General features: G+C 39.4%; 1 protein-coding gene across 2 annotated transcripts in view; it reads right to left on the bottom strand.

The window, feature by feature from the left end:
- Positions 1–12,664: 12,664 nt before the first annotated feature.
- The window catches only part of KNG1 (kininogen 1), a 33,788-nt gene continuing 23,386 nt past the window's right edge, over positions 12,665–23,066 (bottom strand). The window contains exons 8-11 of one of the 2 annotated variants that reach the window (XM_045583777.1): positions 17,157–17,264; positions 16,954–17,040; positions 14,759–14,836; positions 12,665–14,230 (exon numbers count right to left, since the gene is read on the bottom strand). In XM_045583777.1, coding sequence (XP_045439733.1) covers positions 14,177–14,230; positions 14,759–14,836; positions 16,954–17,040; positions 17,157–17,264 — 327 coding nt within the window. In that variant the 3' untranslated portion in view covers positions 12,665–14,176. The remainder of the gene's footprint in view (positions 14,231–14,758; positions 14,837–16,953; positions 17,041–17,156; positions 17,265–23,066) is intronic. The other variant, XM_036448206.2, reaches the window with a different exon arrangement.

The following is a 23,066-nucleotide window of genomic DNA, read 5'->3' as shown; positions in this document are numbered from 1 at the left end:
TATCCAAGCAGATTTCAGGCTGGTACATTACAACACTGGGTCGTTGACCTGCTTGTTTGAATTTAGGAAGCATATGAGGACATTTCCAGGCAATCGCAAAACTTTGTACAGCAAATCAGAATACAATCCAATAAAGGAAGAGAAAAAAACCAAACACATCAACAGCTGTTATTCCATTTCCCAAATGACTTTCCCAAAGCTATTTATGAAGGTCACTACATGTGACAACAATGCAACCATGAGCAGACACCTTTCAATAAAATGTCCTTGCCCTCCTGGAGAGCACATGCACAGGGACATAGTGAGTGCAGGGAGTGTCACACCAGAGCATTGGCATGTGAGAAAATAAAAAACAGGCATCCTATCTGTTCTCTATCCAAGCTAACCTCTCTTCACTCAACTGGATTTGCTATAGAAAGGAAAATGTTCCCCAGGGTGGAGGAGACAGGGGAGAAACTTAAGGAGAGATGGTTTGAGTGAAGCCTGCTTTCCCTGTCCTTCCTTCTTGTTTCTGGTTTGGTGGACTTTATAGGGGTCTTTCATTCACCAAGCCTAAGTGACCTTTCAGATCAAGTTAGACTATTCAGGAAGAGGAGATCTGAAGGTAGGTTAAAGATATTGGCTAGTAGATGCTTGGCTTCAAGTGTTACACTCTTCCCCCAAAAAAAGATGTTTGATGTTTTTGTTATTGGTGATCGGTTACCTAGCTTGGCAAGCCAATCTCCCTGAGAACCCCTGGAAAAGAGGGATCCATGGGGAATGAGTGATGGCCTTGTAGCAGAGTGACAGGAACATGAGCTTGGCAGCAAGCCCAACCTTGATTCCCATCCAGCTCTGCTACTTAACCTTTATGTGATCCTGAGCAAATCGGGTCATATAGCCTTTCTGAACCTCCATGTTCTCATCTGGAAAAGTGAAATATCATAATATCTTATGCAGTTTTCTGAGGAGTAATGAGATAATATATGTGCAAAGCCTGATATTTAGTTCATATAAATTATATCTAATATTAAGGCTATTTGGTTAAGACTTACTGAAGCAGTTTCAGTTGTGTGTAGATGGCAGAAGGTAGATTCTAGTTTGTGTGAGGCAGGGTCAGTCGGTGGTGGGAGATGTAGGAAATGAAACTAAAGATGAAAAAGACTTGGGTAAGTTCTTAGACATGAAAGAAAGAGAGATCCACAAAGATGGAGAAGCTGAGGGTGGGAGAGGGAGGAGATGACTGGTGTGCAGGGTCCAGGAGGATTTGAAAAGGAGCACAGAGCTGATCAGGGTGGGTATTTCAAGTGAAGATTCAGAAACAGGACTTGCCAGTGTATACAGGTGGCCTAATAAACAAGAAAGCATGTGACTTTGGAGGAGGTTGTTCTGACTTCTAATCCCAGGCCGTTTCCTGACTATAACAAACACTTTTTAGCTATTGTGTAATAAAATAAATCTAGAAAAGGAGCAATAAATGGTATCTTGTCTAAATCTCTAGTACAATGTAAGCTCCCTAGAGAAGGGATTCTTTCTTACCCCATTATTCAACTGCAGCAACTGTATTATAAATACATTAAATGGACATGAATTGGGAACATTCAACTCCATGTTTTCTAGGTATTATTTTCAATCACTGAGACAATATTTGTGAAAGTATTTTATAAATTAGAAAACTCTACTGAGGGGTAGGTTAAGATTCACCACATTTTGGCTATTTTATGAGGCCAAGTAATGTAATCTCTTTGAACCTCTTTTAACTTTAAATCTCATAATATTATAGTCTTATGATATTAAATGAGACTGCTGTGTAAACTGTAGTATTAATACATAAGTTTTAGATGTTGAAGTCCACATAATGCTAAGTACTTTGGATGTGTACTTCATAGAGCATCTTATTTAATTCTAACAAAGACCCAATGAGCTAATACTATTATTAGCTTTGTTTTACACAGGAGAAATCCCTAAAGAGATTAAGTAACTTTCCCTCAAAACCATGCAACTAGTAAATTATGAGATTGGATTCAAATTCAAGCTAATCTGAAGCCAGACAGAGCCCATGTTCTCTATAATAATGTTCTACTGCCTTATGTAGCTTTCTATTTTTTATATATTTAATTTTATGAGAAGTGTATCAATGAAGCCCTATTGCAACTCTTTTCAGGATACTGAGTAATAATCAACTCCATGGGCATAGGTAGAGACCATTTTTGACATGTACATCATAGTGGTATATGTTAAAACCATTGTATGATAGAATTCTATATCAATCTAGAATTAAGTAGCATTTTAACATATTTTTATACCACAGCTTGTGGTGCAGTTGAAGTCATTCACTCTAAGATCCTGAAATTCACACAAACATATTGTAGCTCTTACCTTACACTGTCCAATCACCTGTAACAAAGAGTTTATCATTCTGTACTGCTTTATTTAGGTTGAATATGAAGACAAAAAAGTGATGCAACATCCCTTATTGTCCTTTAAAATTTATTTGTGATTTCTCAACAAATCCTCTTTCAAACCTGTATTTTCTTAATCTGTTTCTGTGAGTTAGATGTCATAGGCACCCAAAACCCTCATGAGAACCACATATAAACTGTTTAAACAGGTCATGGCCATATCTCAAACATTTTCAAGACCAAAAAAATGCTATAATTTTTAGGTCTTGTAAGTGTCTTATTTTCTGGAACTGAAATCTTAGATCTGTGCTTTTTATCTTTGTGTTCTTCTCCTGTGTCAGACAGCCTGGGACCTGATTACCCATGTACAAAGCAGCACAGGATCCCATTCCTCATGAAAATTGCAATTAATCCCCTTTGGTCACTCTTGCTCCTGGGACCAGTCTCCATAGGACACAAGTACAAGTTCATAAGTTCTACACCAAAGACTGTCAGAGCCAGATAGGATCTTACAGTTTATCTTCTCCAACCTCCTGGTCTTATTTTACAGCCAAAGAGACAGAAACCTAGCGACATTAGGTGATTTGCACAAGGTTATAGCTGGTCATGCTATAACAAGCCACACTGATGTATCTCAAACTGGGTTCCTAGGTATGGCTTTCAAGAGAGTATTACTCAAGGTGGACATACTCTTTATGAGTCAAAAGACAGAAACTGGTCTTCCTCTTTTGCTGTGGCATACAGCTACCCTGGGAAAACGGAGTAGACAGAAGTCAAGAATAATAAAAAGAGGAGAATGGTACCATGTTTACTTACTATATCTGATAGATATCTAGAAATATTTGGCTCGCAGTCATCCCAGCGTTTCCTAGATTGGGCTTGACAGTCAGATTTTTTCATACTTAAGACTAAATAATATACATCTGTAGATTCCTGAAAAATTCCAAGAAAGCAATGGGTACGTAACATGTGAAAACCCAGTATGTTTTCATTAGAAACAATCACTTGATTTCTTAAACAGAATTTCTGTTTCTTCCCAAATTATTGCAGATGTCTACTTTTGTGTCATTTGATCTATTTATTTGAATAAATAGTTTGAAAAAGTTACTTCCAAATGTTCTTTTTAAGTGGTCATAGTGTTGCTTCTATTCATGAGCTTTAAAAAACAATCACTAAATTGCACCATTTTTTGGGCAGAGATGGTCAAGATATAAACTTATAAATTATAAGTGATTACAGCCACATCACAAGCTCCAATCTGTATGTGCAATTGTGTCCTCTCACCCAGCTCTTTCCTGAGCTTGGACTTCTTGACTTAATTTCAACTTGCCCAAAATCAGCTCTTCTCTTACAAACCAGCTACCTCTCTTATTTATCTTGTCTTTTGTCAGTGACACCATTAATTATTTCTTGCCATTGTCTTTGGCTTTAAAAAATGTGACATCAGCTTTGATTTCTTTCTTTGCTTTTGGTATCCAATCACCAGGCCTTGAATGGTCTTTCTTTGAAATGTCTCATGTCTTTTCTTCATTTTCATTGCCATAAATCCCACCGCATTGGTCTATCTTCATTTCCTCATTCCTGAACACATAATATAGCTTTCTAGTTTAAGCCTGCGCCACCTGCATCCATCTCCCCAGGTACACTGTGCTCCCTGCCCCAACTCAGAAGTAGCCCTGGGCCAATTCATGCTGTGTCCAATAATGTGGCAGAGATCTTCGACTAGGACTCGCAGTAACTAAGTTGCTGGTTGAATCCCAAGTCCCTGCTCTCAAAATCTGCACCCTGTAGAGCTTCCACATCTAATACTTTAACAAGTACCAAGTTATCTGCTTGTCCTCTGTGGTACTCTACTGTATGATCTCCCTGATTTTAGTGGTTCCTCCAAAGGGTAAGTTATTTTGGGAAGTGGGGAAAAGAGGTCTCCCTCCTTCATCTCTCAAGCCCTCAAGTCTATTCCAAATAAGTATATAATCTATGTCAGTGATTTTCGATATTTTCATCTTATGGCACATATAAACTAATTACTAAAATTCTGTGGCACACATACAATATATATATTTGATGATCTGACAAAAAAAAGAGAGAAAAAGGTATAATTTTGATTTATTCACATTGAATGACTTTGGTGTGTTGGCTGTTGACCTTTTTTCATTTGAAAAATCTAAGGGAGAAGAGGTCAGTGCCCCTGACTGAACAATCAGGTATTGCATGTTTTAAAAATTCCTGTGGCACACTGGTTAAAAATTGCTGATCAAAGTGAAGACAGTAAGCTTGCTTTAAGCATGCTCAAACTAGAGGTGACCCCTTAATTTCTTTATCTTTGAGCATGCAGTGATGGTTTTGCCTTTTACTTGAATCCTGCCCCCATTATAACTTAGCTGAATCAAAATGTTCCTAGTCCACTTCCGGTCATGACTCCAAAGCTGGCATGAGCTTTGTGCAGGGTGAATTTTCCACCTTTCTGATAAACTTCCATTTTTCCTTTTTCACTTTGTTTTTCACTCAAGCTAATCTTCTCCTTCAGATTCATGTTTGTGGGGCCAGAATGCCCAAACATTTTGCAGCAGTGTTTTAGGAACTGAATAAGGGCCCAACACACAATTGAAAATACTATACAAGAAATAGGAGTTTAGGAAGAGTAACCATGGTGTGAAAAAAAAAAAAAGAAAGAAAGAAATAGGAGTTTAGAAGACATGGGGGCCAAATGGAGACCTCTTTTTTGGAGAGGCGCACTGAATCCTGGCCTTATCTGCTTTTCATTGAATTTTAGATACACATCTTGCCCACAGTAAAGCACAGCAAACAGTATCAGACAGAATGTCTCTAAGGTCATTAAAGATCAATAAATATTAGTAAGGTCCAGTAAACCTTTACTTTGAGGCTAGCTATTAGATCAGGAACATGCTTTGAGCCACTGCTATCCCAACACAGCCCTGATAACGCCCAAGGTCCATTGCCCTTCCACTTTCCTTGGTGCACTCTTAAGACAATATTGGGAAAGTGCTGACTTCATGCAATTCACCTTGACCCCAGGTTAAAAATCTTTGTCAACATGCTGTAAATAATTAATGGGCCCTGGGTGGGGACAGAAAGTTGAGACATGCCTCTGATGAGTGGGAGAAATTGTGAGCTGCACAAATCTGGATATTTCTAGTAGGTACCAGGTCTAAAATGTTTTTGACGATAAGCTTTGCCTCATTCATGAGTGTGCTGGATAGGGTTAGCAGTAAAGTAATTTTACTTCATCTCCCAGCCTGTCTCAACCAGGGATTGCCACCATCGGTCTACTTGTTGGATTATAGCACTACGAGTTTTTAGCAGAAAACAGCTTAGTATTTAAGGGAGGACCTGAGTTCAGGTAGAATAAAATGATTAAGAGCCTGATGCTTTGGAGTCAGATCTGAATTTCATCTCTGCATTGTTACCCTATTCCTGTGCGATGCTGGGAACTCTATGAAATATCTGAGTCTTTGTTTTCTCATGTATAATATAGGGATTAATGCTTCCTGGCAGGGCTGTATGATAATTAAATAAGAAAACATATAAAGTAAACAATACAATTCTTGGCACAGATTACAGTGCTGAATAAATGATGCTGTTGATGATTATTTTTGTTGTTATTATTATTATTATTATTGTCCCTGAGAAGAAGTTGATGTCACCAGCTATAATTCCAGTTTGCCATGGCTCTTAAAACAAGCAAAAATATTGTTTCCAGTGGAGGAGAACCATGGTGAGGGTAGAACCAAAGTCAAGCCATTTGATGCCCACCCTGGCAGAGAAGGGGTTAAAAGGAATATACCATGGGGAGAGGGGCTCAGCGTTGGAGAACAGAGCTTGGATTAAGTTGACTCTTCAGCCCTATTCCTCCAAAGAAACCAATATACCTACATGGATCCTTCATACCAGAAGAATCCAGTAACATCAGACCAGAGGGAATCAGTCTAAGTTTCCTTCCCACTTACACAGCATCTCCCTCCCTGCTCTCTTCTCCATAGTGACTGTCTATAAGTATCCAAAGCATTGGTACTCAGCCTTAGCTCGGATTATCTGAGGAATTTTGAAAAGTCCTTATGTCCAGGCCTCCCCTGAGAGCAATTCAACCTGGAACTTTGGTTATTTAACCCAGGCGTTGGTAGTTTTGAAACTCCAAGATGGTTCAAATGTGCAGTCAAGGTTGAGAATGATGGGGGCACCAGACAGAACCTGGAAGGATTTCAAAGAGAGAAGGAAAGGGCAGGGTACACACTTCCCCAGAGTCACAGATTGGCTTAGGGAGTGCTAAAAGTATTTAGAAGGGACACATTTTGACTTTTGTTTGATATTTAACTTTTAATATTAACGACACTAGCTTTTAGGGGTTCTGTGAGCTTCCTGTTCTTGTAAGTCTATTTCTTTCACTAGGTGGAGGAAGTTTTCTGACATTATTTCTTCAAATAGGTTTTCAGTATTTTGCACTCTCTCTTCTTCTGGCACCCCCAAAATTCTGATGTTGGTACGTTTGAAGTTGTCCCAGAGGCTCCTTACACTATCTTCAACTTTCTGGATTCTCTTTTCTTCTTGCTTCTCCAGAGATAACAACACTAGCTTTTAAATACCCAAACAGTACCACCCAATTGCAACTTAGATTGACTGGAAAAGTATGAAATCTGGCCAAGGTGTTATTAAGGGGCTCTGATGAAGGTGGGTTTGGGAAATGCTATTGTTTAAAACAAAAACTGTTTCATGCTTCAATTAGTTGAGTTCCTTAATTAAGTCTTGCAATTATTGCTGTATTGGTTATGTGCAATATGGAGTGCCATAGAAAAATCAAATGCTGGTTAACGGAAAGGGATGGGACAGGGAAAATCCACCAAGGATGAGTGGGTTTTCCTACAGTCTGTTGTGCTGACTTAGGTGTACTCATGAAAGCCATGCTTTGTCTCCCTCTTGCTTTATTGAATCTTAAATACAGACACAATGCTAGTGATGCCATCCAGTTACTGGAGTAGCTTCAGATGAGACAAGCATCTCAGGGAGCCAGTGAAAGTGCTAGGGTGGCAATGGTCAGGAGGAGACAGAATGATGGTGAGTAGGAGAGATAGTCAGTCCTAGGAATTGTCTGAGTGTTGTGGCAAAATGCAAGGGAAAACAATCAGCCAGCACTCTGAGGGAGGAACCTTTAATCTTTCTTTCACAGATCTACTAGTCCAGGGGAATTCTGAATCCAAAGCCTGAACTGAACTTCTGGGGAGGCTCTGGCCTATATATCTCTTCCTATGGTGGGCCCCTGAGGGTCCACAAAGCTCCACTCAAGTGGCAGGGCTTTGGGTTCATGCTCTGCAGAACTGCAGCTCCACAGCTCTGCCCAAGTCAGCTGTGGCAGGGCCCTGGGGTGAGGCTCTGCAGGTCCACCCAAGTCATTCAGAGTGGGGAGAAAGATTACAGTTTTAGTCAGATGCTGAACTAGGTTGCAAATCCTTCCCACCTCTCTCACCCCCGCCACCTCCCATGTTCCTTTTCGCTAGGAAGTGACATTTAGCATTGGTGAAGCTTCTTACTGGCTTGGGGAAAGCTTCCTGGCAGTCCTGAGCCAGAAAATGGCTAATGATGTGGAATGGAGAAGGGACTAGTGACTTTTCACAAGATGGTTATCAGGGCAGCAGGGGGAAGATAGATCTTCACCTCCATGTGTTCTTTCTGGTATGCAGGTTCTTTCTGGGTGTCCTGGCTATAGAACCAGGAAAGTCAGGAACAGAATTTTTATTCTTTTTGTTTTTGTTAATCCTCATTTGTTACCTCCCACACTCCCACATAAGCCCCCGTTTGAACCTTCAACCAAGGTACATGCCTGGGACCAGAATTGAACCCGGGACCCTTCAGTCTGTAGGCGAATGCTCTTTCCACTGAGAAAAACCAGCCAGGGCCAGAATTTTTATTCTTTAAAGCTTGTTTCTCCCTCACTATGGTTGAGTGTTTACTTACAACCTCTGTTTTTGAAGGGTATTACTAAAAGCTACTTAAGGTTTATAAACGTTGGGGTTTGTTTGGATTGTTTAATAAAGTTTTATTGTCAAATTTGAGTTATTTTAATTATACAATTTTTAGTTATAAATACAATTCCCATACAAAGTTAAAAGAACACAGGATATTATTGAATGTGTAAAATAAAAATATCTTTGTTATCCCTCATGCTTTTTAAAAAATATATCCTTATTTATTCATTTGAGAGAGAGAGAGAGAGAGACATTGATTTGTTTTTCCATTTGATTATGTATCCATTGGTTGCTTTTTGTGTGTGCTTACAACCTTGCTTATTAGTACAATGCTCTAACCATCAGAGCTACCTGGTCAGAGCTTCTCCTACTTCTCATTCTTCAAACCTTTTCCCAAGGGAAACACTTTTTTTTTTTTTTTTTTTTAATTTAAGGAACATTTTTTAAAGTATGACTTTATTTGTTTTAGAGAGAGAGGAAGGGAGAGGGACATAGAGGTAGAAACATCAACTTTAAATAGTAGAGAAATGAAATAAAAAAGAAAGAAAAGAAACATCAACATTGATTGAGTGCCTCTGTTAGGGGATGACCCTGAAACCTGGGTATGTGCCCTCACAAGAATCAAACCAGGACTTCTTGATGCGTTGGTTGATGTTCAGTCACAATGAGGCCCAAGGGGAACACTTTTAATAAAATTTTGTTATATACAGTTTAAATAGTATATTTTCCCTATGGGAAACAGGCCTAAGCCAGCAGGCGGACATCCCTTTCACAGTCCGGGGCCCCTCATTCCTTACCACCCACTTACTCACTGCTCCTTACCACTCAGCTTACAGCACCTTAGTGCTATCATGGAGGCAGGAGAGGCTCCCACCACCGCCACTGCGCTCAACAGCCATGAGCCCTATCTTTCTGTGTAGTTGTCTGTAGGCCAATTGCTCTCTTCCTTCTGAGTGGGTTGTTATCATATTTTCTGGATTCTTTCAAGTGTTCTCATAGGACTTAGGGTGAGCAGCATGTGAGGGCAGAGTGCACTGTCATGGAACGCAGAGGTATATCTACACAATGGAATACTATGCTGCCATAAAAAAGAAGGAATACTTATCATTTGTAGCAACCTGGATGGAATTGGACAACATTATCCTAACTGAAATAAGCCAGTCAATGAAAGCCAAATACCACATGACCTCACTCATTTATGGATAATAAAGAACATTATAAACTGATGAACAAAAAGATAGACATAGAGACAGAAAAGTAACAAACAGACTGTCAAATTACAACGGGAAGGGTAGAGATATGGGGGAGATAAGAGATCAACCGAAGGAGTTGTATGCATGCATATAAGCATAACCAATGGACACAAAACTCTGGGGGATGAGAGCATATATGGGAGGGGGGGCAATGGTAAGATATGTACACATATAATACCTTAATAAAAAAATGAAAAAAAAATAGTATTACTATTCCCTTAGGCAAGTAGACTAGAAAACTTTTTGTCATCTTTGACTTATTCCTGTCCTTTACTTCTCATACTCAGTTAATAATTTGTTAAAAGTCTTTAAAAGGCCATTTATGCCCATTTTGTATGCTTCATATTTACTGCAATAAAGCTAGAGAATATAATACTTAGTTATGTGTCTGTCCATCTTTCCATCTTTTCCTTCATCCATCATCCATGCATCCCTTGTGAATCTCATAACCTTCCTATTTAAAAAAAATATATTTGAAAGATAACAAAGTAGAACACTGTAAACCTAGATTAAACGGAAACAGAATAGGCCTAAATCAATTGTTCTTACCTTTAGATGCATTAGAATCAATGGAGAACTTTTGAAAAATACTGATGCTCAGAAAAACTCACAGAGATTTGACTTCCTATGGTCTAGAGCTCCCTTGGTTATTGTAATGTGCAACCAGGTTGGGAACTGTTGGAATTGAAAATGATGGAGTAAATGTTACTAGCCACTTGATATGAGCTGATTACCACCTTTGAAACATGTGTATGGCTGGAAAGGCAAAAGGGGATATATGCTCTGTTAAACACATCTCATTGTCTGACAAAACATTTTGCTCCAGATTAAATTCTAAAAGTAACATAGTTATGTTCCAGGAATGCAACAATAGCTACTATTTACTGAATAGTTGCCATGTGCTAAGCATTATGCCAGTTAAAGGAATTATCACTTTTAAGTCTCACCAGACACCTATGATGTGAACATATTATTAACCTAATATTTCAGATGAGGAAACTGGGATGTTGATAACTTAAATAAGTTTCCAGCTTTTAGATTCAGGCTGTCTAATTGCAGAACCCTGGTTCTTAACCATTTTATTGCACTGCCTCTAATGTGAATACTGGCCAATACCTGCAGTTAAGCTTTTGCAAGACACAGCATGTGGTGGCCAAATGGAGATTCTTGTAAAATAAAGGCTGAAGGTAAATAATTTAACAAGAGTAATTTTTGCAAGGTATTTAGATAACATTTTGCTTGGTGATCATCTACCTTACAGGTAAAGACACTAGAAATTCTGGAAGAGTGGGTTGTTATCATATTTGCTGGATTCTTTCAAGTGTTCTCATAGGAGCTTGGGGGTGGTCTAGCTTCCCCCACAGAGCACCAGCAGGGGCCTGAGAGGAGGTGGGGTAAAGCAGGAGTGCAGGACAGACTGGGATGAGGCTTAGCAGGAAATGGTAAAAGGGGTAGGAAACTGGTAAGAGCATCCTGCTTGAGGTGCTCAGCTTGGGCAATGTGAGGAAAGTGGGTTGGGCTGAGCAAGAGGAAATTCCTGTCCTGAAGAGGAGTATAAATGGATGAAGCTGTGTGGTTTCAGAGCCAAGGTCAGAAGCATGGTGTGCTTTTGGCTTGGGAGTGGGAGGAGGGTGCAAATATTTAAAGAGTGAATATTCTTTTTTTGGGGTCATAGAAAAGTCATGATTATTTTATCTAACGAAGTTCTAAAGTAGAAACACCTAATGCTGCTGAATGAGACACATAGGTTTTAAATACTAGCCCAGGTGGTCATCTTATATGAAAGTACCTGAACTCTGCATTGAGTTCAGTCTCATCTCATTCTAACCAATTACTTTCCAGAGTCTTCAGAATAAAGTATTTTATACACTCTTTCAGCAGGTCTCTGCGTAAGAACTGTCAGAGGCACTCTGCTATTACTTCAAATCCAAATTACCAGTTGGGCTTAATTTTATCTTTCCACCTAGTTCATATCTTCCTATCCCATTCATCAGGTCTGCTTACTGCTCCACAAATGTTCATGGCATGGATTAAATTCAGTTCCACATGCTTTAGTCCTAACTTCTCAATGGATTGTAAATTCTTTCAGGAGTTAAGTCTCTTAACACTTGTTTCTCTTTTTTTCAGTTCCTAGTGCTAAGCAAACAGTAAATAGCCAATGCCAGGGCTTAACTTCATCATAGTTTACCCTGAGCAGTACTCAGAACAACATCAGACACAGTAAGATATTTAATCAGGGTTTTTGTATTGAGATAATGATCATCTCAGATTCAGAAACGTGTTTTTTGTAATGCCGACATTGATAATAATACCTCATGATGAATTAAGTTCAAAAGATCTGAGTATGAACGCCAGCTCTATCATGTAATAAAATTGTATGACCCTGAGCAGGGCACTGGGAGCTAGTTTCCTCATTGGAAATGACAGGTGGTCATGGGGGACCTCAGAGTTGTTGTGGGACTAAGTCACACACCAAACAGAAACTGTCTAACATGGTAAATGGCTCGAATAGGCATTCAGTAAATACCTATTACAGAAAATTAAAAAATCTCTTACCACTTTTTATTCTATTAGATGTCTACTTTTTACCATTATTTGAACCAGAAAGACCATTTTAAATTTTCTTTAAACTTTTTTGAGGTTTGATAATTTTTGCTAGTGAAAAGTTGGTAGGCATCCTAGTAACAAAGAATATTTTTTTGTGTGTTTGTTTTCTTTTTTGGTAATTATCTAGATCTTTTAAAAAAAATAACAAAACAAGACAAATATCTTTTAACTTTGGGTTGGAAATCAGGAGAGAGAGATGAGAAAAGAGAGAGAGGAGAAAAAGGGAAGGTAGAGCGACCCCTTAGATTGCTGATGGAATCATCACCCACAAAACCCTTGATTTAGAGCCCATGATGAAGTCCTAGTATTAGGAAGGCTCACTTAAGGGAACCCTGCCTGTTCAGAGTTGCACTGAGTCCCCATGGTAGAGCATGCTCTCTGATCAACTGGACTTTGCTGCAGGATGGGTGTGGCTGAAAGCACACTACTGTGAATTAACCAGGAGTGAGAACATGAAGATCAAACTTTATTTCACCCAGAACCAGAACAATAAAATGGCATTCTTCTCTATTGACATTCTCTCCCATCTTCTTGTCCTTCCATTCAAGGCTGCTGACAGGCTGGGATTATTGTGCCAGGCATGGAGATTCTGGCCACTGGTCAAGAGACCTCACTCTCAGATGTTGGCTCTGTCCCTGCCTCCTGAGGCCGGCCCTTGTACAGGCAGAAGGACCTTAGTTGCTTCTGTAAGTATAGTAAAAGTCTGTTAAAATGATGTTCAATAAGAGAAGAGTGAAGCCACCAGTTGACAAGATGAGATTTTTTTCTGACATCATTGGTTCTTTATTGAAAAGAACAGATAGTATTTGAAATGGAATAAAACCTCATAGGCTCAAATGCGTCCAATAACTTGAAGTAACAGTGCCAATGCATCCACAAGGGACTGTAGCTGTTTAAAGCCCTGTCCTGTTTCCCTAGGCAGAACACGGCAAGAGTTATGAAATGACTGCTTCCCTCACAATAGAAGCAATTAACAACAATCATATTGTCCTTTTTTTGTAAAAATCGGTGCTCTTCAATGTCGTAGCAAAAAGATGATTCAATGATAAAGGGTGGCTAGTGAGGCATTTCCTCATAAAATTTCTAAATAAATTTTGCATTAAATCTTATGATATTCCCTTGTCAATTATAAAAAAAAAGATTTCCTATGTCACTACTCCTGCTTCCATTGTTATTAAACTCAGAGCTGTTCAAAACTAAGGACTGATCATTCTAGACTCAGCAACAAATAGACAAACAGAAAACTCCTATCTCAAAGCCTTGTTGCCAAGAGTATTTAATGAGTAAATAGAAATTGCTAACTTTTGAAAAACACTCTGACTCAGAAAGAGAATTAAAAGAGCTTTGTGAAGTGGAAGTGACTATTTGATATAACTAGCCCATTTTGGAAACAGAAAGTCAATTACTTTACTGTTCTCTCTTTGGCCAATCTGTCTTTCTTGTTGTCCCTCTTTGACCTCTGGTGACTTTTATTATTATTTTTGCTCTGTTAAGAAGTTCAGTATTCAGTCTCTTGACTTTCCTTATTTTCACATATGTTTAGGGATGAGATACCACCATTTATTCAGAATGGCAAGAATCTTTGTAATGAAAGTTGATGACATCCATTCTAAGCTACATGTTTGTTATTAGAAAAGCAAATTGCTATAGGACACAGGCAAATTTGTCCATTTTCTGTGCTAGTTAAGAAAACTTGTGAGGAAGATTCAGAAAAGATTTAGAATCCTGCACTCAGTTTTGTGTTGTCCATAGAAATTGATGGTGTCCCCACTGGGAGTATCATCACTTCTCTCCAGGCTGTTTTGAAGCTCATAGTTTTTAGTGCATTATACCAGGGTATGTGGGCAATGGTGAAAGGGGATGATGAAGTATTAAAGAAACACCCATGGCTGCATACATTAATAAAGAGCATCAGAGGGATCGAAATCATGACATTCTTTTGTTTCCACAGTTGGATTCATTCCATTAACTGGCTACCAAGGGCGTCCAGGACACTTGGGGGAAGTTGTTTCTGGGAAATCAGAAATCAGGTTAAATGAAAGGCTATTTGGCTCTATCTGGATTTCAGGGATCCAAGAATCATCATTCTCTGTGGGAGTTGGAGGTATGTTAGTCATCATGTCTGCAATGAGATCTACGTCACGAAATTCAGGAAAATCAACTGCTACACCTGACTGGCCAACATCCCCTTCTGTCTTCTCTTGTGTCTGTGCAGATGTAGTACTATCTTCAGAAGAACTTGTTCTCCAATCATTGTGATTTCCATTTTGCTTTTCTTTATTTTTATGTTTTCATGGCCATGACCATACTTATGTTTAAGTCTATGGGCTTGGCCATGTTTCCATTGATGTCCATGGACAAGATCATGTCCCTTTTGATGTCCATGGCCTTGGTCATGCTCATGTTTATGGCCATGGCCAAGGCCATGTTTTATTTTCTTTTCATGGCCCCAGCCATGATCACGAGTGGGTCCTTGTACTGTTTCTGAATCCTGCTCTTCATCTTGTACAGGTGCCATGGAAGTGTGGGGTGGACTTACAATTGTTTCTTCTTTTGTTTCTGCCACTTGTACTGACCGGAAAGGTGAAAAACCTGGAGGTCTTTTCATCAATGAGGTCTAAATAAAAAATATTAAGATGAATGCATTACTGTGGAAACCACATTCTCAATGAAGAAAGAAGGGACTGAGACCTGACAATGCTATCTTGGTTTACAATGAAGCAAGTCTTTAGCCAGGTTTTAAGTGCTATGTTAATATTGCCAAGTGGATGAGAATGAATATCTTTTCTCTTTTGATTGATTTTATAATTTGGGAATATTTCTTAATAATACTCCTCTAAACTGGACAGGTTTTTAATTATCTGGAAAAACTGGGAGGTTGAACTATTGTGGCACATTATTTATTAATTGACTGGTGCACGAAATTCATGCACAGGTAGTTGGGGAAGTCCCTCAGCCTGACATGCACACTTCCAAATCTGGGGGCCCTTGAGGAATGTCCCAGTGCCAGTGGGATTGGGCCTAAATTGGTAGTTTGACATCTCTCTCGCAATCTGGGACCTCTGGCTCCTAACTGATCACCTGCCTGCCTGCCTGCCCTAACCACTCTGCCTGCCTGCTTGATCCACCTAACTTCCCTCCTATGCTGACCTGATCCCCCTAACTACCCTCACATATTGCCTGATTTCCCTAACTGTCCTCCTTGCTGGCCTGGTCACCCCCAGCTGCCCTCTCCTGCTTGCCTGGTCACCCCTATTAATTTTTAAAAATATATATATATTTTCCCCTTCACACACAATTGTATTTTACTTTTTTATTGGCTTCTCACTCTCACACAATTTTTCTCTTCCTTTTATGTAACACTTTTTCCAACTGCCCTCCCCTACAGGCTTGGTCACCCCCAACTGTCCTCCCCTGCCGAAAAGGTCTCCCTTAGCTGTCCTCCCCTGCTGACCTGATCACACCCAACTGCCCATCCTTGAAGACCTGGTCACCCCTAACTGCCCTTTTCTGTTGGCCTCATTGCCCACAACTGCCCTACCCTGTTGGCCATCTTGTGGCAGCCATCTTGTGACCACATGGGGGCGGCCATCTTATGTAAGAATGTGGCAGTCAATTTGCATATTACCTCTTTATTATATAAGATACTATTTCTATTAGTACAATTACAGTTTTTATAGCAAAAGACCCTAAATGGCTTTATAGATTGAATATATATGCAGCATATGCCCACAATTACTTTGTTGGGCTGAAACACATTAGGACATGTTCACAAGCTTGAAATTCAGCCTTTGTATAATGTCTGGTTTACACTGCATATGAACCTATACAGGGAAAAATCTAATTCAGAAAAAAAAGATAAGAAGCAACTTGCATTGCAGATATGGGTGATTCCTACCTACATTTCATTCCTGGTGAGAATAGGATGCTGGATTCAGTGTTCAGTGGAGCAGAGAACATAGTCTTTGGAGTCAAATAAGACAGAGCCTAGTTATTAGCATCATGTGAACATGGATAACTCTGATTTGACCTACACTTGTATCCACGTACCACTCGCACTAACTTCGATTTTCTCACCTCTAAAATAGGAATAACAGCAGCACCTGCCTCATGGAGTTTTCGAGAGAAAAATATGTGTGACATCCTCAGTACAGTGCCTGGATCAGAGGAAACACTTGATCATGTATTATCCACTCTAGGTTCTCAACATCTTTGCAATTTTTAGTGTCTCATCCTTGACAATAGGAAATGTGCTACTTACCTCTCAAAGTTTTCTTAAGAATTGGAAAAGATGATACAAACTAATGTTTCTCACACTTGAATGTGGGTATGAAACCCTGGGGACCATATTAAACTGCAGATTTGGATTAAGTTGGTGTGGAGTAGAGTCAGACATCAAGTCTCTTGAATGGAGGCAAATGCCAGTGAAGCATCTCAGGCACAGCTTAAATCTGCAGAGCTTGCATTGGCTCTGCCCAGCAAGGGCTTCCCTTCATTAAGAGAGAGCCACCTGAGGGATAGGACATTTACAATGGGTGAGTAGTTATTAAGGGAACTGGCTGTGGTTTTCATTTCTAGACATAAAAAAGAGAGGTCAGCACAGAAATGTGAGAGTTCTCTACATTCTAAAAAGATAGTCCCCCAATTCATTTAAATAGTGGTTCATTTTCAACCCACAAATAGGACTTTAAAGAATGAGCAAAATTTACACTAGATGACTAATTAGAACCATACCTTTCCTGTTGATTGGCATTTGACAGTAGGATAAATTTTATTCTCCCAGGGTATCACATAAACTTCAGAAGTGCATTTTAGAATTTCCTATCCATGAAAACAAAGCCAAAGGAGAGAACAGTGTTATTCATGAAATACTTAGACAAGTGTAAAATATTAAGTAGATTTACAGGGGATAAGTAGAGAATTGCATGACTACTCACCCCAAGTTTATTGATCTCACAACTTTCGGTCAACTCTTTATTACTTTCCTTGGAACATGTGGTTTCCCTGGCTGTGAACTCAATAAAATATTTTCTCCCAGCCACCACCTGGAAAATTAATTAGCACAAAGTAGAAACTTAATTAATATTATATAATAAACTAGAGGCCCAGTGCATGAAATTTGTGCATGGAGGGGGATGTCCCTCAGCCGAGCCTTCACCCTCTCCAATCTGGGACCCCTCAAAGTCTGTCAGACATCCCTCTCACAATCCAGGACTGCTGCCTCCCAACTGCTCACCTGTCTGCCTTCCTGACTGCCCCTAACTGCTTCTGCCTGCCAGCCTGATCACCCCTAACCACACCCCTGCCAGCCTGTTTGCCCTTAACTGCCCTCTGGGTTTATCCACTCCAGGATCTCAGCATCTTTGCAATTTTTAGTGTCTCATCCTTGATAATGGGAAAAGTCTTACTTACCTCCCAAGGTTCTCTTAAAAATTGGAAATGATACAAACTAATGTTTCTCACACTTGAATGTGGGTATGAAACCCTGGGGAACAAAGTGATGTAGCGAAGTAATGGCTGATTTGCATATTATTCTTTTATTAGATAGGATTATATGTCTTTACCTTAAGGGATCTTAGGGGAGAATATTAAAATTTTAATTATACACTGATCAAATGAGAAGTATACAAATAAAAGTACAAATGTTTGACAGTTAAATTTTTAGTTTGCATACATGTGTAAAATATTTGGCTGTTGGTTTGTCTTCTTTCCTTTTTTATAAAAGAAAACAAAGCTACAATTTTTATTTTTATACTTTCATGATTTTTCTTATTCAACAACATTCAAGCACTCAAGTCTTAATAGAATCTAAGAAGAATAGGGAAAAAAACTTAAACATTTTCTTTAAGTATGCCTTACTGTCATGCCAATCTTGAATCAGAGAAATGTTGAATTAGTGTCACTACAGAAATTGTGGGTTAAATTCTGTGATTAGGAAAATCCTTTGGATTTTTTAGTTTGCCTCTCTTAATCCTATCTAATAAAAGAGTGATATGCAAATTAACCATCACTCCACTCAAACCACACCCACCAGCCACGCCCACCAACCAATCAGAGCAAGCATGCAAATTAACCCTAACTAAGATGGCTGCAGCCACAGAGGGCAGTTGAGAGGCTTGGGTTTCCCTGGCAATAGAGGAAGCCAAGCTTTCCACATACCCTGGCCAGCCTAGGCCTCCACTCCAGGCTACAAAGTTTCAGTTATAGAATATAAATCCCAAGAAAAATAGTGGCAGCCACAGAGCTAGAGAGAGCAAGTTAGGGTTTCCTCTGGCAATGGAGGAAGCCAAGCTTTCCACCTGCACTGGCCCACCTAGGTCTTCACTCCAGGCTACAAAGTTTCAATTGTAGAAGGTAAATAAATTCCAGATACCAGGGCCTCTGCTTGGGTCTCCAGGGTGTGTGGCCTGCAAACCACCACAGACCCCTTGCCCAGGCCACACCCTAAGGGAGCCCCCACCCTGATCCAGGACACCCTTTAGGGCAAACCACCCGGCCCCCACCCATGCACCAGGCCTCTATCCTATCTAATAAAAGAGTAATATGCAGATTGACAATCAATCCAACACACAAGATGGCTCCCCCCATGTGGTCAAAGATCCTGCCCCTATGGGGACACAAGATGGTCACCACAAGATGGCCAGCAAGGGAGGACAATTGGGAGGGACCAAGTCTTCAAGGGAGGGCAGTTGGAGGCGATCAACCCTATAGGAGAGGGAAGTTAGGGGTGACCAAGCTGGCAGAGGAGGGAAATTGGGGGCAAAGAGGCTGGTAGGGGAGCAGTTAGAAGTCAATCAGTCTGGCATGGGAGTGATAGGGGTGATCAGGCTGGCAGGCAGAAGTAGTTGGGGCGATCAGGAAGGCAAGCAGGTGAGCAGTTGGGAGCCAGCAGTCCTGGATTGTGAGAGGGATGTCTGACTGCCTGTTTAGACCCAATCCCATCAGGTCTAAATGGGCAGTTTAACATCTCTCGAGGGGTCCCAGATTGGAGAGGGTACAGGCTGGGCTGAGGGACAACCCCCCAGCCGGTGTACAAATTTAGTGTACTGGCCCTCTAGTTGTTTTACATTAAGAAATCATTTTAGCCAAAACCGGTTTGGCTCAGTGGTAGAGCGTCAGTCTGCAGACTGAAAGGTCTCAGGTTCGATTTCAGTCAAGGGCTTGTACCTTGGTTGTGGGCACATCCCCATTAGGGGGTGTGCAAGAGGCAGCTGGTCAATGTTTCTCTCTTATCGATGTTTCTAACTCTCTATCCCTCTCCTTCCTCTCTGTAAAAAATCAATAAAATATATATATTTTTTTAAAAAAGAAATCATTTTAATCTCTATCAAGAGTTTTTTTAAAAGTGGGTTTTTAGAGGAAGAGGAAGAAAGAAGGAGAGAGAGAGAAACATCGATTAGCTGCCGCCTTTATGCCCCTTACTTAGGATCAAGACTGTGCATGTGCCCTTACTGGAAATTGAATCCACAAACTTTTGGTGCTCAGGACGATGTTCAACCAACTGAGCCACACTGGCCAGTACTGTAGCAACATCTTTAATCTTTATAGAATGCTGTGTCCACATGAATATTTTGTCGCCCAATTTATTTATTTATTTTTATATAAAAGAGGCACAATTTATTTATTTAAAAATCAAACTCATGCTTTTTAAAATTACACTGACTTCAATAAAATTGCACATATAGCTTTTTAAAAGTCATTTTTAAATGCCATATCTTACATCTCAAACTTTAAAAATATACTTGATGAAAGTGACTTTAAATTGTATGTTAAAAAGTTAGTTTTTATGGCCCAATTTCTAGTCCAAGTTATTTAGTACTTAATTCTAGGATCTAAGTGTGTGTGTGTGTGTGTGTGTGTGTGTGTGTGTGTGTGTATAAAAGAATACATAAATATATCAGTTGACCTGAAGAGATGACTATTATTTTAAAAAATGAAGTTACAGCCCTGGTTGGTGTGGCTTAATCCATTAAATGTCATCCCACGCACCTGATTTTCAGTCAGGACACATGCCTGAATTGTGGCTTTAATTCCCAGGTTTGGGGAGGAGGCTGTGTTGGGGGAGGGAGGGTGTGTGTGTGATGCATGAGACAGTGGTTCTCTCTCCTTCTCCCTTCTTCTCTAAAATCAATAAAATCATATTAAGAAATAAAATAAATGAAGTTACAGGGTGATAGTATAATCTCGTTTGAAAAAGCAAACCACAACAGTCTTCCCTATCCCTGTGTTTTTTAAAAGCATGGAAAATGTGTGGCGGGAGGAAGAGAGCAGGAGAACAGAGTTATAGGAAGAACTAAGCTCCCCCTCTACTTTTTCTGGCATTTTTCTGCTGGGTAAACATGGTTAAATTTTTAAGAAAATTTTGATCCTTAACTTTTAAGACTCCAGGTATAGGTGTAAATGGGAAGTAATGTTCTAAAAGGGTTTTAGGGTCTATATTTTTGGTGATCATAGTTTTCTTGCTCATTTCAGAATATATCTTAATCTAACTTTCTGTAACAATAATGTTAATCAAAGTAATGTTGCCTAAGAAACTTGACAATATGTGATACAAACCACAACTGATGGCTCAACTCTATTCAGGGTCAAGAAGAAGGAATTAAACAGATGTAAATCTCCCATTTGAGGTCCACAAGATGGCATCTCTATCGGCATTACTATCAGGTGTCATTCTTATCAAAAGTCTTCCCTGCTCAAACTCATCCTGTTCAATCTTTGTTTTTAAAGTAGAGATAGCCATATAGCAAAATAAATTCCTAATGTATGAAGAATTTAAATTGATGAAATAAACTCAGAAGATATAAATATGTATCCATCAGGTCTTAGGAGGAAGAAGGCCTTTCTTAGGTGAAAAGCAGAGGAAGAAAATCTAAATGGAGAAAAAATGTCTAAATTTGTTCAGAGAGAAAGGACAACTGATTCTCAAAAATCACAGCAAGCAAACTAAATAAAATAAAAGATGAGGAAAATATGGTTATAAAATTAATATTCTTATGCATGTAAATCTCAATAGGAAAAAAAATGAACAAAAGACATGAACAAGTATTTCAGAAAAGAAGTTAAAATAATCATTAAGCCAGAAACAAATGACTATCTTCATTAACAACCAAAGATTAAAAAAACCAACAACACAACAGCACTTTTAATCTTCCACATGTTGGCAAAGATAAAAACACAGTGGTGATACCTGGTATTGGCCGCGTGTGGGAAGCACACAGCCTCAGACACTGTTGGTAGGAATAGAAATCAAAGCAAGATGATCAAGGTCCTATAGTCAGGTGGTATGAATACAAAATGGCATAAAAACAAATAGTTTGGCAATTTGACAATTGGCATCAGAAGTCTTACACATACACATATGCCTAGACATTTCTAGTATTTTGTTAAAGGAAAAATTCTTAAATGTGCACCCCCAGATCCTTGAAGTATATTCATCTGAGCAAAGACAGGGAGGAATATGGCCAACAGTGGGGACAGTAGCGGCAGAGGAAGGGCAAAAGAAATGGCCTATGACAGAAATCACATCATTCACATGTGCAAAAGGAGAATTTAAGAAATATTTGGCATCTGAAACCGGCTGGAAATGGACATGCATCCAAATAGGACTAAGTATGCAAAGCCAAGGAAGACTGAATCTGTAAAATAAATCTTTGGCAAAAATTGGTTATTTGGCAAAATCATCAAGTGGTAACTTGGCTGCTTCCAGCAGGGCCTCCTTGAATAATCATGTCGGAACAGCCAAATTGTTCTCTTTAAATGTAAAAGCCAGTAGAGATTCATCTTTGTAAGTAAGTCTGAGATTCTCACCACATTTCAAATTGACTTGGCAAGTGAAGGAATGTCAGTTCCCTTCAATTTACAGTATTACCTGTTGTTCCCCTGGCATCCTTGGCATAAACAAATACACACCGTGCTGGGATATGGATTCATTAATTAACAGAGAACTGCAAGTACTATGAAGACTAGATAGTCATGTATAAAATGAGTGGTTCTCTCTCCTGACAGCAAACCTCTGATATGCAATATATGGTAGAGTAGAGGGTATTCCTGCATCAAGAATAAAGGAATTTCACAAGAAAGCAGAAATCTGAAGTGAGAAGAAAAGCTGACAAACACAAGAATAGCATTGGGGGTCTGGGTGGGTAAGAGAGCAACCAAAGGACTTGTATGCATGCCATAAGCAGAACCCATGGACACAGACACTAGGGAGGTGAGGGCATATGTTTGGGGGTGGGAATGGCCAGAGAGATGTTAATGGGGGGAGGGGTGGAGACATATGTAAAACTAAAAATTAAATAATTTTTAAATAGATATATGCACCTCTGTGTTCATAACAACACAATTTATAAAAACTAAGATTTAAAAACAGCCTAAGTGCCCATGAGCAGATGAGTGGATTAAAAATTCAGTAAATCTACACAATGGAATACTATGCTGCTATAAAAAAGAAGGAATTCTTACCATTTGAATAGCATGGATCAATGCTTCTCAACCTTCCTAATGCTGCGATCCTTTAATATAGTTCCTTATGTTGTAGTGACCCCCCAACCATAAAGTTATTTTTATTGCTACTTCATAACTATAATTTTGCTACTGTTATAAATGGTAATGTAAATATCTGTTTTTTTTCCTGTGGTCTTAGGTGACCCCTGTGAAAGGGGTCATGACTCACATGTTGAGAACTGCTAGCAGGGTCGCCTAAGACCATCAGAAAACACATATTTACATTACGATTCATAACAGTAGCAAAATTACAGTTATGAAAATAATTTGATGGTTGGGGGTCACCACAACATGAGGAACTGTATTAAAGGATCACAGCATTAGGAAGGTTGCAAAACACTGCC

This window comes from Pipistrellus kuhlii, unplaced genomic scaffold (assembly GCF_014108245.1).
Source record: "Pipistrellus kuhlii isolate mPipKuh1 unplaced genomic scaffold, mPipKuh1.p scaffold_m20_p_2, whole genome shotgun sequence".
NCBI classification, from domain to species: Eukaryota; Metazoa; Chordata; class Mammalia; order Chiroptera; family Vespertilionidae; genus Pipistrellus; species Pipistrellus kuhlii.
Note: the sequence above shows the minus strand (reverse complement) of the source record. Positions and strands in the feature narration are given on the sequence as shown.